The sequence below is a fragment of the Netta rufina genome (assembly GCF_964035555.1).
Source record: "Netta rufina genome assembly, chromosome: 2".
NCBI classification, from domain to species: Eukaryota; Metazoa; Chordata; class Aves; order Anseriformes; family Anatidae; genus Netta; species Netta rufina.
Window position 1 is genome coordinate 96717285 of NC_140124.1, and position 16282 is coordinate 96733566.

The following is a 16282-nucleotide window of genomic DNA, read 5'->3' on the forward strand; positions in this document are numbered from 1 at the left end:
AATGCTAGCATACAATTTGTGCATACAAATTAAAAACAAAACTCCAAGCCTGGGGTAGCTGAGCCTGAACTCGGAGGACAACTTGATTTTTTTTAACAAGACGAAGCAAAGTCCTGGCTCTTACTCAGGACTGGAAGATGCAACTCTGGAATTGCACCGCTGGCTCCTGGCTGTTTCTGGTCAGTCACATGGGGCTCAAGATGTAAGAAGTCACTGCACAAACCAACGACAGGCTGAGCCCTCAAGTTACTGACTCATCATTTGCTCCTGCAAGGTGACCTGGAAGCAAGTGTATGGGCATGTCTGGATGAATCTCCACATGGGACCTGGGCCTTTGATACTTCCCACAGCACCAGCAAGGCTGCAGTCACGTTTTTTCCCAGCAGTGAGATAGGATGGCTTCCCCCCTCTCTAGGTGCTGTTGATTCACAGGTTATAATACTGCCTTTTTCTGTCACCCAGGCATCTGATGTGTGATTGCCTTTCCCTTGATAAGCCACGTGGCTTCAACAGCCACAAAAGTCTTCTCATCCATCTGCAGATATGAGACCAAATTCATTCCTGGCTAAGCTCCACTAGAGTTGCATCTGGAACAAATTCAATAGTGCCATTGGATATATACATATAACTCAGCTCCTGTACCTGTAACAGAAATTACGGAATGTGCCTTTCCTTTTCACCTTTCAACGCATTAACTACCGTCTCTCCTTCTGGAAGATGCTGAAAGCTGCATCACTTGGACTCGAGATGTACTCCTTGTTTCTATAAAACACACCAAATCTCGCCTTTGAGGGTTTTCCTTTGGGGAAGAGAGGGGGTAGGATGGGGAGGGGAGGAGGAAGGGAAGGGTTTTCCAGTTCTCAGGCATTGATTGTGTATGCTATGAATATGAAGATTTGAAGTGAAATACCCAATAAAATGAAGTTTAAAAAATAAAATGAAGAATTTTAAAGTTTTAAGCTTTATCATTTATTTATTTATTTTTCTTTCAGTAGTAGCTAATATCTGGGGTTTTCATTGGTTCGTTCTGCCTTTGCAGTGCAAGCCAGCAGTAACCCGAAGCAGGTCCTCCAGTTTAAGTCTAACAGTTGAAAGTGCTTTAGAAAGCTTTGATTTCCTGAACACCTCTGACTTTGATGATGAGGATGGTGGTGGTGAGGAGGTTTGTAATGGTGGAGGAGGTGCAGACTCAGTATTTTCAGACACTGAGATTGAGAAGAATAGGTAAGTTTGTAGTAAGTGCCAGCTATGCTTACGCCAAACTGATACCCTAGCTCTTTGTCACTAACAGAGGATCCCGGTGCACACATTATTCAAGGAAGACCGACTAATCCTTGAGGAGTTTATAGGGTCAGAGGGTTTCCTGTGGCTGCTCTGTACCAAACCTTTAGTTTCCAGGATCATTTTCTTCCTGTTCAAATATGCACAATCTGCCCCCACTCCCCCCAAATATATGGGTGAATTAAATTAAGCTGACATCAATACTGGCAGAGCCTCTTCCTTGACATAGGTTTGGACCTGGTTTTCCTTGGATGTAATTACTAATTCCTCTGTGGTTTTTCCCCCCCCTCCCTTTGTCTTTTCTCTCTAGCCGAATGAGTCTTTGCAGTGGATTAAGCTTGTCAATAACAATAACACAGGGCCAGATTTAAGCAGCATGGTGTAGGTTTCCTTTGGAATGTAAGAGTGATGACTGGTACTCTGTCCATGGCCCTGCGTGTTACCTGCCCTTCTTTCATCACTTCTGGTCTTTCTGAGGGAAAAAGAAAAAAAAAAAAAAGAAAAAGAAAAAAAAAAGCTGTATTGTTTTGTGTCGTGGTTTGCCATTGTTGTGTGACCGTAAGATGCTGTGTTTCAATCATTAAATCCTAAAAGCATGTTTGCATCCTTGGCACTGACACGAAGCCCAACAGGCACACGTGTGGCACTAGACATGGAAAAAAAGGAAAATTCTAACTTGGTTCCCTGAAATCCCATGCTTTCTAACAAGGGAGTGATACTTCTCACATCTTATCATGGCCTGTTCAAAACAGTTTTGAGCACAAACAAGCAATGACCGTTCGGTTCCCATCCATCTCGCTGTGCTGTCTCCCTCCAGACTAAGACTTGGTGGGAAGAAAAACTTGGAAAATCATGCTGCTTGCTACACTGGCACTCTGAGCTCAGTTCAGTCTGCATGGATTTAAGATCTGGCTTTAACCAGGCGCTTCAGCCTAAGTTCAACTTAAGCAGAGAAAATTTAAGTTACTGATAAGCTGACTTGGAAGCTAACTAAAATCTTTATCTTAAAGTAGAAGTTAAAATCCCATTTTTTTCCCCTCGGGCTGATCCCCAGAAAGCGTGGATTCCTGCTTCCATTTTTAGATGCGTGTGTGACTCAGTGCAAAGATCACAAGTGCTGACACTTCTGAACTTGCAGCCAAGCACGCTTGCAGTCTGGGGACTGACCTTGGGCTTTGCATTTAAACACAGGGAGGATCATTTGTACACGACAAAGTTGGAAATAATGATTTAAAACACAGTGAGAATAGCTTGACCTTCTTACAGAAACTACTGGCAAACTAAGCTGTACACAGTGTGCCAAAAACAGCCTATGAAAACATCATGTCTCTTACTCCAGCAGTGGTTTTCCTTTCTTTTTGCAATGAGTCCTAAATTTGGCACTGGGAGGTGCCAATAGCCTCGATCCGCTCTCAGCAGCTCAGTGCTTGAGGTGGCACGAGCTGTAATGCTGCTTCATCCTGGCCAGCGGGGGAGATGATTTATCAGCAGAAGGGTGTTTTCTCCTGGGCTCTGCACCAACGTGCGACAGCAGCCACAGGTTAAAGAGGCTCACTTGGCATTGCTCAAGGCAAACGAGCCAGGAGCACCGCCGAAGCGACCTGTCCCCACCTGGCTCTGCACCCGGGCACCACTGCTCACGTGTGACATGATGTCTTCAGCACCAGGTTTCTGGCTTTCCAAGGGCTGTGTGGTCCCAGCGCGCTGCTTTCGGCTCTTCTCCTGTGCTCGTTGCCCGTTTCGCTGCGTGAGCCTGTGTCTGTCTGCCACGGCAGCTGCCGGCCCCCACTGACCTCCTCCTCCCTCCGCAGTTACAGGCCGGAGCACCCTGAAGCCAGGGGCCACCTCAGCGAAGCCCTCACCGAGGACACAGGTGTCGGCACCAGCGTTGCTGGCAGCCCTCTGCCACTCACCACGGGGAACGACAGCCTCGACATCACCATAGTTAAGCACCTGCAGTATTGCACGCAGCTCATCCAGGTACCACAACAGCTCCTGTTGTTTCAGTCCCGGGCTCAGAGCTCGGAGCAGAGCTGATAAGAAAACCACGGGGCACACAGCAGGTGCTGCTGGTGCAGATCAGCAGAAGGCAGGGGCAGGCACTGCTCTGGGCAAGGAACCTCTGCTGGCTTCACCAGGGGATGCTCCTGGCCAGGAGGTTGCTCCCCAGTTCAGGTATCTCAGGTTTTCAGTAGTAAAGGAGGAGCCTGTGGCCCCCCTGGCTGACCCAGCCCAGGGCAGTGCTGCAGTGCTCAAAAGCAAAACCATTTCTGCAGCATGAGGGGGAGAAGAATCTGCTCTAAACCATCCGCACGCAAAGTCCACACCACAGCAAAGGCAGCACATAGCAGTCCCTCTGGGAGATCAAAATCATCCATTCATACTCGAGATTAACTAGCACAGCCTTTTAGCAGGGTTTTTCAGAACCTAAGCACAATGTGATCTTAAACCTCCAGCAAGACACTCTAGCAAGTGTGGGCATCAGGGTTTTGTTGCTGAATCAAAACGTATCACAACTTCTCTTTACAATTATTTGACTCTTCAACCTTAGATATAATTAGTTGTTTTTTTTTTTTGTTTTTTTTTTTTGTTTTTTTTTTTTTTTTTTTCCCAAAAAAGCCCACTGAAGCAATACAGAGCAATCCTGATTCCAGTACCCTTACTGCTGAGCTGGACACTCTGCTGACCCACAAGAATGAGAAAAAGGGCGGTTTTGGCTTAAATACAAGAGCATGCTGTAAATATGCAGCTGGGGGAGGCAGGCTTGAGCTTTGTCCAGATTCTGTATGAATGATACTAAAGTGGACTGCTGAAGAAAATGCAGGTGCCAGCAGCAGGGAGAAAATACCAAGCCCAGGGAAAAACACCAAGCAAATGCAGGCAGTGGGGTAGGTGTTCAGAGTTGAAACAGAGCAGAGAAAGAGCAACCTGTGGCTTGCCTCCAGGCAGGTACGTCCTGGAAGTCCATGGCCTATGCTGTGTGAAAATCAGACTAATACTTCTTTCTGGCTTTAAACTTCATGATGACAGATTCCCTTAGCTTACCAGAGTGTATAAATCAGAAATTATGCAAATGGGTACTCAGATGTCTGGATCTGGACACAGATGTTAAAAGTAGAAGTGACAGTGCACATCAACCAGGACCATAAAATACCACAGAAATTAGAAATGTTTGAGATTAAGGAGATCCTATTAATCCAGGCAATGAGTTTGCCTTTACACTTCTTCAGGTAGCAGGTGTTTTGGAGGTTTTGTTCTGAGGTTTCAATGACTCCTGTTCTTCCTTTCCCACTTGTCTCCATCAGCAAATTGTGTTCTCCAGCAAAACACCGTTTGTGGCAAGAGACCTCCTGGATAAGCTGTCTAGGCAGATCCTCGTGATGGAGAACATTGCAGAGATCAGCACTGAGAACTTGGGAAACATCACCTCCCTTACCGATGGTAAGAGACAAGTCAGGGGATTTCCTCTGGAAAGGTTTTTTTTTGGGCATGTGTGCCTGTGGAAATAATCACTGCACAGAGCTCTCTGTGACTGTGAGAAATGCCACCACAGCAAGGGACACCTCACAGCTACAAACAGAAGCAGCAGTCACCAAAGTTGATCTTACTCTGTCTTAAGCACTGCTATCCAGAAATAAACATCCTGCTTGATATGCAGGGGTAATTGCTGCAGTGGGGTGGGGATGCTGCCACCTCTGTAGAGCCAAATTTGACCTTCACCTCTCTTTCCTGAGGAAAGATTGGATCTGCCTTGTTCCATCAAAGTCATAATACAATTCCTCAAACGGTTTATCCCAAAGACTATTTTTAGCCATCTCTGTGGAGAACTATTTAGATATTTTTGTTGTTCTTGCATTTATTTTAATACCTTGGAAGAGTCTGGCAAACACTTAGTTATTCACCCTCATAAGCACTCTGGCAGGGTGGGTAAATATACCACGGTGTATTTACTTCATCAGAAATTTAAGGAAAAATTGAGTGACTTACCCAAGGCCACAGAGCAACGCTGGGACAAGGGCCAGCCTCATGCAGACCATTTTTATTCCCTAGTATTTCCCCTCATATTTCATGGTATTTAAAAGGATGAGACATCAGTGCCCAGAACTAGATCAGGAGCACATTTTCTCACATATTCCTGTGGGAAAAGGAGACAACGCATTACAAACTTGTGGTCAGCATGTGACCACTCTCTGTGAAGGTAAAGACACAAGGTGATCTACCAGTGGGATGGGGTGGATTTCCTCCACTCCTATCACCTTTTCTATTTAGGATGACAGGGCTCCCAGCACAGCTGTGTTTCATGGTTCATTTTGTTTTCTCCTGCAGCAATCCCAGAGTTCCACAAGAAGCTGTCGCTGCTGGCTTTCTGGATGAAATGTACCGGTCCTTCAGGAGTGTATCACACATCTGCAGACAAGATGATGAAGCAGCTGGATATTAATTTTGCCACCACTGTGAATGAGGAATGTCCAGGGCTTGCAGAAACAGGTACCACCTGCTGTGAAAAAAAAAAAAAAAAAAAAAAAAGTTATCTGTCACCAAAATGGAGAACAGTTCTGTACTGGGCTTTACTCAGCTGTCAGTGCTTTCTTTTCCAACCCCTTGAGGTCTGTTTGGGCATGGCTCCAAGATCTCATTTGAAAATCAATGAAAAGACTCTTGAAACAGTTTAGGCCTGAAATAATCAGATCAGAATAGGAGAAAAGGGTGAAAACATCATTTTAAGGTTTATCAGGTAATAGGAAAGCATATTCCCAAATACAGATTTGTAAGTGATACCATGACATAGGTATCCTCTCACTTAATCCTATTTTTGTCCATGCCCCATTACATTTCACTAGGATGAAATTTATATGCATTCAAGTATGTCTACCTGATGATAGGTTGCTGTTTGGGGTGGGATGTACCACATCTCAAGCTCCAGCTATGTTGACCAGCTCTCCCTGGGCTGGAACAGGGGTAACTTGCTCAGAGGTGGGCATGTGCCCATCCAGGGCAGTGATTCCTGCCCTGCTGCTCTCCAGGACAGTGTCTGAGGCTAGCTTTCTGTATGCCACACATTCAGGCAAGAATGCCAGCAGCTTTGTTCTCACTAACCCGTCCTTTTGTCCCTGGCTGCCTGCAGTTTTCCGCATCCTGGTATCTCAGATCCTGGACCGAACGGAGCCCGTCCTCTACTCCACCATGTCCTCGGAGATCATCACCGTCTTTCAGTATTACAACTACTTTGCAAGCCACAGTGTTAATGATCTCGGAAGCTACTTGCTGCAGCTTGCGAAAGAAGGTAGGATATACAAAATACAGCGTCTAGCAGGGAATAAATACGTTGACATCCTTCTGTGCTCAGCACAAAACAGTTCAGGCCTGAGGGTGATTTTAGAAAAGAGAGACGAAAGGGGGCAAGGAAGTGTAGACTGTAATTCCTGGCAAGCCAGGTGTTCCTCTTTTCAAGTTGAGAGGCAGTTTGAGGAACCTTGCCTAGTTTTCCCTTTTATTTGGGCACACTGGAGAGCTTTTTCTCAAAAGCCTGGAAGGAAAAAGGCACTTCAGCTCACTCCTGATACACATTAGCCTTGGCTTTTGATGGGAGACATCAGTCTCCTAGGAAAAACTCTCACAAAGATGCCCTGGAAGTCAATACATTAGCTAGGATATTGGGTTTCCCATGTTCTGGTGAGGATTTAAGTGCCATAGCATTGCATCTAGCCCACCTATTCATACCCTCCTTTAAGAATGTCAGAGAAACCATCCTAAACTAAAGCCCAGACAGTTCCCTGTGCAGACACCACAATGCTGCAATGCTCACATGGGGATTTTTCATCTGTATTTTGTGTGTGTAGTAAAAACTGAGGATTTATGGTGGGGAAAGGAACAGTCTGAAATACTGAAAGGATAAAAATAGTAACAAAGACCTTCCTCTTGCACTTCTAGCCTCTGTGGTTCAGATGCTGCAGTCTGTGAAAGATGGAAAACTGCATCAAAACGTGGCCAAAATAAATTCCAATAACCTCCCACCACAGCAAGAAGTTCTGAGAGCTTTGGCTTTACTTCTCAATGAAAATAAAAATGAAGTCAGTGAGACTGTGGCGTCACTTCTGACAGCTACTGCAGAAAACAAGCACTTCAGGGAGAAGGTAAGTGGCAGAAAATCACCGATCACACAAGGGACCAGTATAATCATGATTTTTTTTTTCTCCTTGTGTGTCTCAAATGCCTACATATATAAAATAATTGCTCCAAGCGTGATTTAAACTGATCCAGAGGGATTTCCCACCTAATTCTTCTGCAAATAGGCAGGTTTATTTCTGTCATTATGTCAGTCTGCTTCTACCTGTCATTATACTAAACAGGTACCAAACCAAAATTGTGCACATACTTAGCAAATGCTGCAGTCTCCATCTGTCTTCCACACTCCAACATTTCTGCTGTCCTGTCTCAGACTTGTTTTCATGGCAAGACTCCAGCATCAATGCACAAGGACATAGGTTTCAGGGTTGTTTTTGCTTTTTTTTTTTCCCAAAGGAGTCTGGCATCTATGGGATCTTCCACCTAAGACTAGAGTCTAGCACAGATGCTGAAGGCAACAAGCAGGGCCAGGTTAAACACGGAAATTAAAGAGATGGGAGAAGAGGCATAAGAAGGAATTAGGGGTTGATTTCTACCTGTTCGTGGCAGACCTTTCTCTACTATCTTCTTGTAAGGAGAAAGTGACAGAGAGGGCAGTTGGAGGAGGAAAGGTGGCAGAAGGAAGACACAGGGAAGAGAAAAAGGGAGCTCACCCTTTGCTGCTCTTCTCTGTCACTCCAGTCCAATTTTTCTTGCCTTCCTACTTCATTTTCCATTTTTGCAGCCTATTGATATCTCATGCCATCCTTCCAACTTCCATGTTCATGGAGGCAGCATCTCGGGGAAAAACAACCTTTTCCTGGAACAGATGTATGTAGCTGATAGCTGGTTCACAGCCTATGGGAAAGACCACAAAGTGCCTTGTATGAAGGCATTATGCACCCAGCTGCCAACAAGTTCAGCTGCTCATGCTTTTTTTTTTGCTCAGCAAGTTAGTAATTTTTAGGGTCAAGGAGTATAGTGGTCTAGCAGCTCTTTCCAACCTTGTAATAGATTCTTTCAGTCCCTTGGGCTGAGTCCCATCTCAGCCTTTTCTTCACTACCCCTACATTAGAAAGACCAACTCAAGGGTCAGCTCCTGGGCTGTTCAGACCTCAGGTCCCACTTGCTCTTTACCGACTCGTGGTAGAAAGGCCCTCAGGGGTGCCAGACTGTGCTTCTCATGGATGTGAATGTTTACTCATCAAAAACTGGCCCAAGACAACACACTCCCAAGGAGCCATAATGAGTGGCCTGGCCTGGAGTCCCTGTAGGGAGTTACCCATCACCTTGCCTGCAACCAGGGCTGTGTCTTGGTCCCACGTGCACACTGTCAGAAGAAGGGCAGCCAGCCCTCTCTGTCCATCAGGGTAGCAATGCCTCCAGACTGCTGCCCCACGCAGCCACATTTTCATGGTTACTCTTCTTTATCTGTTTCCAGGCCTTGATTTATTACTGTGAAGCCCTAACCCAGCCCAACCTCCAGCTACAGAAGGCAGCTTGCCTGGCTCTAAGATACCTCAAGGTAAGAGACAAGGGATTCGGTTGTGGCACTTGGTGTTACTTTAACAAAAGGACAACAGAGAGGTGCAAATGACAAAATAGAAATTGCAATAGCAACTGCCAGAACTGATACTGTCCAATATATAATCCGATATTGAGCATATGTGAAAAACTATTTTTCTTGAGCAAGATGCTATCAGGAGTCTCTCAGAGGTGAGGATAAGGAGCATAGCATCTCTGCTGCATACAGGGTGCAGTGGTGCTTTTTGATCTCTCAGGAGAAGGCAGACTAAGAGTAGAGGTGGAAATGGGAACCAGAAATAAAACTTGAGCAGTGTGTCTCAGTGCATCTTGAACAGTGAGAATTTATTTATTTATTTTTATTTGCAATTACTGGGAAAAATACTGCTCAGGGAACAGACCTCCATCTTCTGGGATCTTCATAAAAAAAAAAAAAAAAAAAAGGTGAAGCCTTCCTAGAAGATATTACTACCTGTGAAGGCTACAGCTGATGGGTGCCTACCACCCATGTAGATGAGCTAACCCAATTGCAGTCTCATCCTCAGCACAGAAATCAGAGTGAGCATGCAAGGTGCCAGCCTGCATCTCCAAGGGGTTTTGCAGATCACAGCACGCTCTGTGTTGCTTGGCTCCATCATTAACTTCAGTATAAAGGTGCAGTCACCACTATGCAGTCAGTGCAGACTTGCCTTTAGTCAAGCACAGGTATCTAGGTTCAATACAGGGTGATGAAATCTAAGGGCTGTGGTAGATAAGTCTTGATCGGGAGCATTGCAGAACCCACCTATGGCCCTTGGATCAACACAGAAACTGACTGTAGCTCAGGGTGCTTCCACGTGGCATGCCACCTGGCCTTCCCTTTCACTCAGCACTATTCCTATCATATTAAATATCATGTTTAGAGACACCATGACAGCTGCACTCTCCGAAGGCCTAACATTTTTGTTGCAGAGCAGAACAGGATCATTCCTTGCTTTCTTCCCCAAAGAACAGAGAAATGGCAAAAATGTGGAAACATTGGTCAGCACCGGTGCCAGTGAGGAGCCTACAGAAATACCCAAGTGACTTGGTTGGCTGGCCAAAATGTTGCTATAGACGCAGTTATGCTGGTGAGAACAGGCTTTTCAGACCTCCAGGCTTGATATGCTCAGTGTGAAACATCCCCTTGTTGCCTCTCTCCCATTCTTTCCACTGCCATGCTCGTACCTTGGCACATTTATGGCCTTGTTCCATAGCCTCTCACCCAGCCAGAAGTGTCAGATGTGGCTGCTCAGTGATACTTACGGTTATAGAGCATAGGGTAGAAAATTTAGTTTGCACTGACAGTAGAAAATATGCCTTCTCCTAGATGCCCATCCTCAGGGGAACCCCTAAAAACTGCATTCCCCGTGTTCCCAACAAGGACATCCTCTAGGCATGAGGCTTGAAACATGGAGGTTCCCCTGTTGGTGCTGGAAAAAAGGTGAACACACAGAGCTTGGTGCTCCAGCAGCTTACCCTACACAATTTCCTGGCCAAAGCTGGTGGAGCAAGAGACCTCATCCTACATGAAGAGGGAGAAAGCAGGGGGGTGGGGATGCTATCATGAAGTTTGGTCTGTACCGGTGTCTGGCGAACCTTTTTAAGATGAGCCCAAGGATGCAAGATGGCATTTGCATATGCATAGAGAGTGGGAAAGGAAACGCAGAGGTATAAACAATCCTACACAACATTCTTAAATTAAAACACAGTGTAATATGCAGTGTTAATATGGTTCTCTTTCCAATTTCCAGGCTACTGAGAGTATTAAAATGCTGGTCACGCTCTGCCAGTCTGACAATGAAGACATCAGGAAAGTTGCATCTGAAACCCTGCTCTCACTTGGTGAGTTGCCTGCTTTAGAGCAGTACTTCATTTTCTTTTTTGACTGAGCAGCATGTAAGATGCCTGCAAGACACAAGTGCGAGATTCTAAAATGAAAAAATGTGTTACCTAGAAACTTAAACAAGTTTAAAATATATGTTCATTATATTAAAAAATAAATTGTTCATTCTGGAAATCATGAAAATGAAGCAAAAGGAAAGAAATTGAGCTGACTCTGGAGGAGGAAGTAGAAAAGGAAAAATAGCAAAGGAGAAGTTGACAAAAGAAATACTTCATAGTTAATTTGAAAAACAAGATTAAATATTCCATTCAACACATTTATTATGGAAAACTGTACAAGGAAAGAGAGTGACTGGCCTGTTTTTATACCTCCTTATATCCTAATTGATGTCTCCCTGAGGTATACCACAGCCTCCTTTCACGTTCATCCTGGAGATCACATAGGTACTGTGATTGTGTTGGATGCCCTGTTAGTTCCACAAGCAGCAGTGATGCAGCGATTGCTAACCCAGAAATGCTGTGCTGATGTAGAAGAGCAGCATCTGTGTCCCACGTCTCATATGGAGATGTGGTTAGAGCCGCTTCTTTAAAGTTCCAGGAAGCGAGAAGTGGATAAACTTTATATTGTCTAAATTAGAAGCAGATAAACAACATCCGCCTCAAGAACATTGCAGCTGCAGCTGAGCACTGTAGGTCATTTAGTAAGACAAGTTTACAGATACTGCCATCTAATCATACAAGCCACAGCTGCTTCTGTTTTGCTCTGAATAAAATCAGCAAATGAGAAGAGCAAATTAAGGAGTAATTTGAACATTATTTTTTCCAAGTAACCCTTAAGTAACACCTTGAGAATCACACTTAATTTTTCCAATTAATTTCTGAAGTTGCCTTCGACAATATAACAAATTTTAAGAAGGGAAAGCAGTCAGTATATTCTAACAGCAGAGAATCCAGTAGTTTAAATGTTGTATGGCAATGATACAGCATGTTATTATGCTTTAACGTTTTGTGTTCAGGTGAAGATGGGAGACTGGCATACGAACAGCTGGACAAATTCCCCCGGGAATTTGTCAAAGTTGGAAGTCGACGTGGAACTGAAGCTACCACAGGTTTTTAGGTGGAAAAAGAATCTGCCTGAGCTTAACAGTTGTGAAGTAATTTAGCATGTGAAGTAGAAGGAATACTTTGAAGAACTCTGTGAGAATGTCCCAAAATGTAGCAATTCACATCTTTGAGGAAAAGCAAAATCTAAAATCCAGCTGAAGAGTTCCTAGTGGCTCCTCTTCGCAGCTTATGATGGAACAGTTGGATGCTGAGGAACCATACTTTCTTGACTGATTTGTAGTAATGTAATTGCAGTTATTCAGCAAACTTCTGTGGGTTTTTAGAATCTGGCATCTTCATATATTTTACCAGGTATTATATTTACTTTCTTGAAGTTGTTGTGAAAGCTTGAGACATGATATATATCTGAAATGGACTAGTAGGAGGCTACCTGAGCAGAACTACAAAGCAGCTTTCTCTGCGACTCCGAGCCAAGCATATCCTGCCTCACAGTGTCCCCAGCAACACTCCAGTGGCCTACAATGCCACTTTGCTGTCTCAGTCCTGAAATATAGAGCAAGTTTTTTTTTAAGTTTTGCCTTCAGAAACCGTGTGATGTAAACCCCTGAAGGTGTCACTTTAGTGACTCATTCTAAATGCCCCTACTGGTCTTTTATTTCCTTTCTCTCGCCCTCCAGCAACGAACCATTATTAATCCAGAGATTTGTGAGGGGGATCAAACAACCACGTAGGTTTTGAAAAACTAAATGAAAAGGTAAAGTGCATTTATTTATTTCCAAGAAGTAGTGAGTACAGCTAATTGCACAAGTCCCCACAGCCATTCTGTCCTGCAAGTTGCAAGCAGGATTGGATTTCATACACTCTAATTAGCAGAGGATAGCTTCTATAGAGCGATTTCAATATAAAGAACTGGAACAAACTAAAGTGGACCTTGGAGGCAGTAATAAACAGTGTGAACTGAATGCATTTGCTCCCTTCACTGCAAGAAAGAAAGACAGTGCTTCAAGCTGTTGATTATAAGCCTTAAGATAACAGAGGAGGTAAATAGGATTTAACAGAAGAGTGTTCCTGTACTGTGTTCATTATGCATGAAATGCTATTTAGATGTCAATTAAAGTATCCAAATTTGCATAGACTACATAGAAAAGATTGCAAACAATTCACATCAAAAGGAAGCCTTGTGCGCCAAACACATTGGCAGGCAGAGTTTGTTTTGGGTTTTGTTGTTGGTTTTTGTTTTGTTTTTTTTTTAACTGTGAATGTTACAACAATGTACATATCTGTATATTTATAAATATATATATTCTTCCTTTAATTAAAAAAGTACATTTTGTACAGTTCAAAATGCTTACTTGTTTACTGAGGGATAGAGACTCTTTATACAGAAGGTGAAACAACCATGTTCTGGGTTTTGTACCACACTTGTCCCATCAGCTGAATTCTTCCAAGGTGTTCTTTTGTACTGACTTTTTTTTTTTTTTTTTGCCTTTAGTTTTGTGGCATTTGTACTCACCTTATTTCCTATCACATTTAAGTTATAATAAAGATTATTTTTTAAGTACTAAGCACATCATTCCATATGTATAGTCCCTCATTCTACCAGCAGCCTCTCCATTGTAAAGCTCATGTAACCACCAAACTGTCGTGGAGATCACCTCCAATCCTCAGTAGTAACTACCTACTTGGAACTGCATTTAGGCCAAACCCAAAGTTTTTGTCTTATATTAAAGGAAAAGGCCTGTAAGGAATACTTGTCTTTTCATTTCAAGCTTGATAACTCCAGGATTTTATAATACAAAAAAGGGTAGCTACATTATACAAAGTCAACCGCTAGACTTCCTACAATGTAGGAACATTGTTTTATAACATATCAATGTTAAGACTTGGAAGAACATTAAGATCTGACAAAACAATAAAAATTAGAGCAAGTGAACAATACACATAGCAAAGATCCCTGTATGAGGGATCTGCATCTTCTTGAGCAGTGGGAGAAATGGTGCAATACTGGCTTGTGCTTTAGTATGCACAAGTGGTGCACTTTCATTTTTCTGCTGGCCAAGGGAAGGTAAGCGGCAAACTGCTTTAGAAAATGAAAGAGAGACAAACCAGAAAGGTAGGGAAAATAGAGGGATGAAACAATAGTGAAAGTGACTGCTTAGTTGTACCTCTGAGGTGAAGCAAAGCACATTAAAAAAAAGCAAGTTTTAAACTGAAATGGTACTTTGGAAGCAAGGTGAAGACTGTGTCCTCTCAATGTTCCTTCTCCACACAGGACTGCCTGTAGAACAAAGAGCCAAAGCTGTAGAGAGCATAGGGTTACTCATATATACAGGTACTAAGTCAAACAGAGCTTATAATATTTGACCTACTTTTTCTTCATTTCGAAGTGAGTTTATTAATGTAAAGCTGATCCACTACACCCTTCTAACCATTAAAAAAACCACACATATATAAACACACACAGCTCACACAAAACTGGCAGGAGCAAATTGTGCTCTCAAAACCAATGTGGAAATTCACAAAAATTTAAGTGGAAGTGTTTAGTTCCTGTTGTGGTACCTGACAGTTGTCACTGTTTAATCTGGCACACAGATGTATAAATGCTAAATTTCACATTGAGTACTAGCACTGTTTTAGGAAAAAGGTAAATAAACCAGAATCATATCCTGACATGATTCATGACAACATATGGAAAAAAAAAAAAAAACACACTGCAAACAAAACCAAACAAATCCCAGAAGTTTCTCACCTCAGTGCTACAAACTCCTGAAAAAGTGAGCCTTAAACCTTCCAAAACATGAAGGCAAATAAAAAAGAACAAACCCTTACATTTGCCTCATAACTTCTGTGTTCTTAAGCTCCCAGAGCTCACAATGTTGCCTTTTCCTAAGGCATTAATGCAAGAGCTCTCCTCTTTCCAGTGAAAAAAGCCCAAATGCAGAGAGGTGAATGTTAACAAGACAGACACTTCCCAACTAGCAAAGAAAGAGCTGGCAAGCAGTAATTACAAAAACTCTTTCTTAGGGCTGCAGCTGGTTGACTAACAAATTTAAAGGTCCCGGCCACCCCAGAAAAGTAGGTTAGGAAAGAGTTGCTGTACCAAAATAACTCAGCAATGGTGGAGTCTGAAAAGCTTGCCAGGAAAAGTGTACTCAGGAAAATGGGTTTGCCTGACATTTTTGTTGGTGGCTTATTTGTGCTATTTTGTCCTTCACACTATGAACTACTGTGGTTTTCACAACCCCACCATGCTGCTATATATGGACCCCTGATGTGCAATCGTACCTGATGATAGGATCCACTGCCTTCAAGTAGCTCAGATGCCCCTGAGGGTACCACAGAGGTATCCTTGTACCCAAGGTAGCAACCCTGAACACGACTGACCACATTTCATCGCAGGCAGATGGTAGATCTACAAAGAAATGGTAAATAAAGTTGTCAGAACATCTTTATCATTTGCTGAACTACTGTTATTATGTGAATGGAAAAAAATACATTAACAGTACACAAGCATGTTCTGAATTAGAAGCTGATAACAATGCAATTCAGTCACAAGAACAGAGCACTAGTAGCACATGGGTTTGGCAGATTTTCAAACCTTCTGCTCAAAATCTCAAACCCAGTTCTGAAACAAAAACAATCTTTGATGGCCCCTAAGGAAAAGTAAATGAATATGCAGTGTACTTTCTTGCAAAATAAATAAATAAACAAAAATCAATGATCAGCTCAGTTATTTGTGGAAAGGCTGCAACACATGACAACGCTGCAGGCACTCAGGTAAGCAATACAATGCCAAACATCAAGAATTTCAGTTGCCCAGCCAAGCAGTTATTACGGTCTAATTCACTTCTCTGTGCATTGTCTTAAATACAATGGGCATTTACACTCTAATTGTTGTTTTTGCTAAACCTGTCCTCAATTAAAGTGTTCTTCCTCACACAAACCTCCCCCAGCCCCATGTTTGCTTGCCTCTGCTAGTCCCTGCACAGCTGTTTCTTCTTGAAACATCTGAAATCTGCAAACGTCCTGACTCCCAGCGCATCAGTCTTACATACCTGAAATTCCATCCTCAGGACAAGCACATCTTTTTATGGAGAAGTGCCAGGACCCAGCAGATGCATCCCACATACGGGAAGCCTCAGATCCTCCAGTGAAAGACAAAATCATGGCCGTAGCCTCTACCATGAAGAGGGGTCATCACGCTGGTCAGGTTGCTGTACAAAAGCATCTACGACTTCTTGGAAAAATCACATTCTCCAGTTAGGCTCCAGAACTCAGACAACGTTATTTGTAATTTAGCTGAATATGAAATTTGTTTTTAGTGAAGTTGATTTTCAGCGATGTCCTGGTTTCAGTTAGCACAGAATTAATTTTCTTCCTAGTAGCTGGTGGAATGCTGTGTTTTGGCTTAGAATGAGAAGAGTGCTGATAACACCCCGATGCT

The 16282-nt window shown here is 43.2% G+C and overlaps 1 protein-coding gene across 2 annotated transcripts in view; it reads left to right on the forward strand.

The window, feature by feature from the left end:
- The window catches only part of RIPOR2 (RHO family interacting cell polarization regulator 2), a 60686-nt gene extending 47370 nt beyond the window's left edge, over positions 1 to 13316 (forward strand). For both annotated transcript variants that reach the window (XM_084281831.1, XM_084281832.1), the window contains exons 14-22: positions 1040 to 1224; positions 3093 to 3261; positions 4587 to 4722; positions 5608 to 5769; positions 6407 to 6565; positions 7213 to 7415; positions 8828 to 8911; positions 10683 to 10773; positions 11790 to 13316. In XM_084281831.1, coding sequence (XP_084137957.1) covers positions 1040 to 1224; positions 3093 to 3261; positions 4587 to 4722; positions 5608 to 5769; positions 6407 to 6565; positions 7213 to 7415; positions 8828 to 8911; positions 10683 to 10773; positions 11790 to 11890 — 1290 coding nt within the window. In that variant the 3' untranslated portion in view covers positions 11891 to 13316. The remainder of the gene's footprint in view (positions 1 to 1039; positions 1225 to 3092; positions 3262 to 4586; positions 4723 to 5607; positions 5770 to 6406; positions 6566 to 7212; positions 7416 to 8827; positions 8912 to 10682; positions 10774 to 11789) is intronic.
- Positions 13317 to 16282: the final 2966 nt, after the last annotated feature.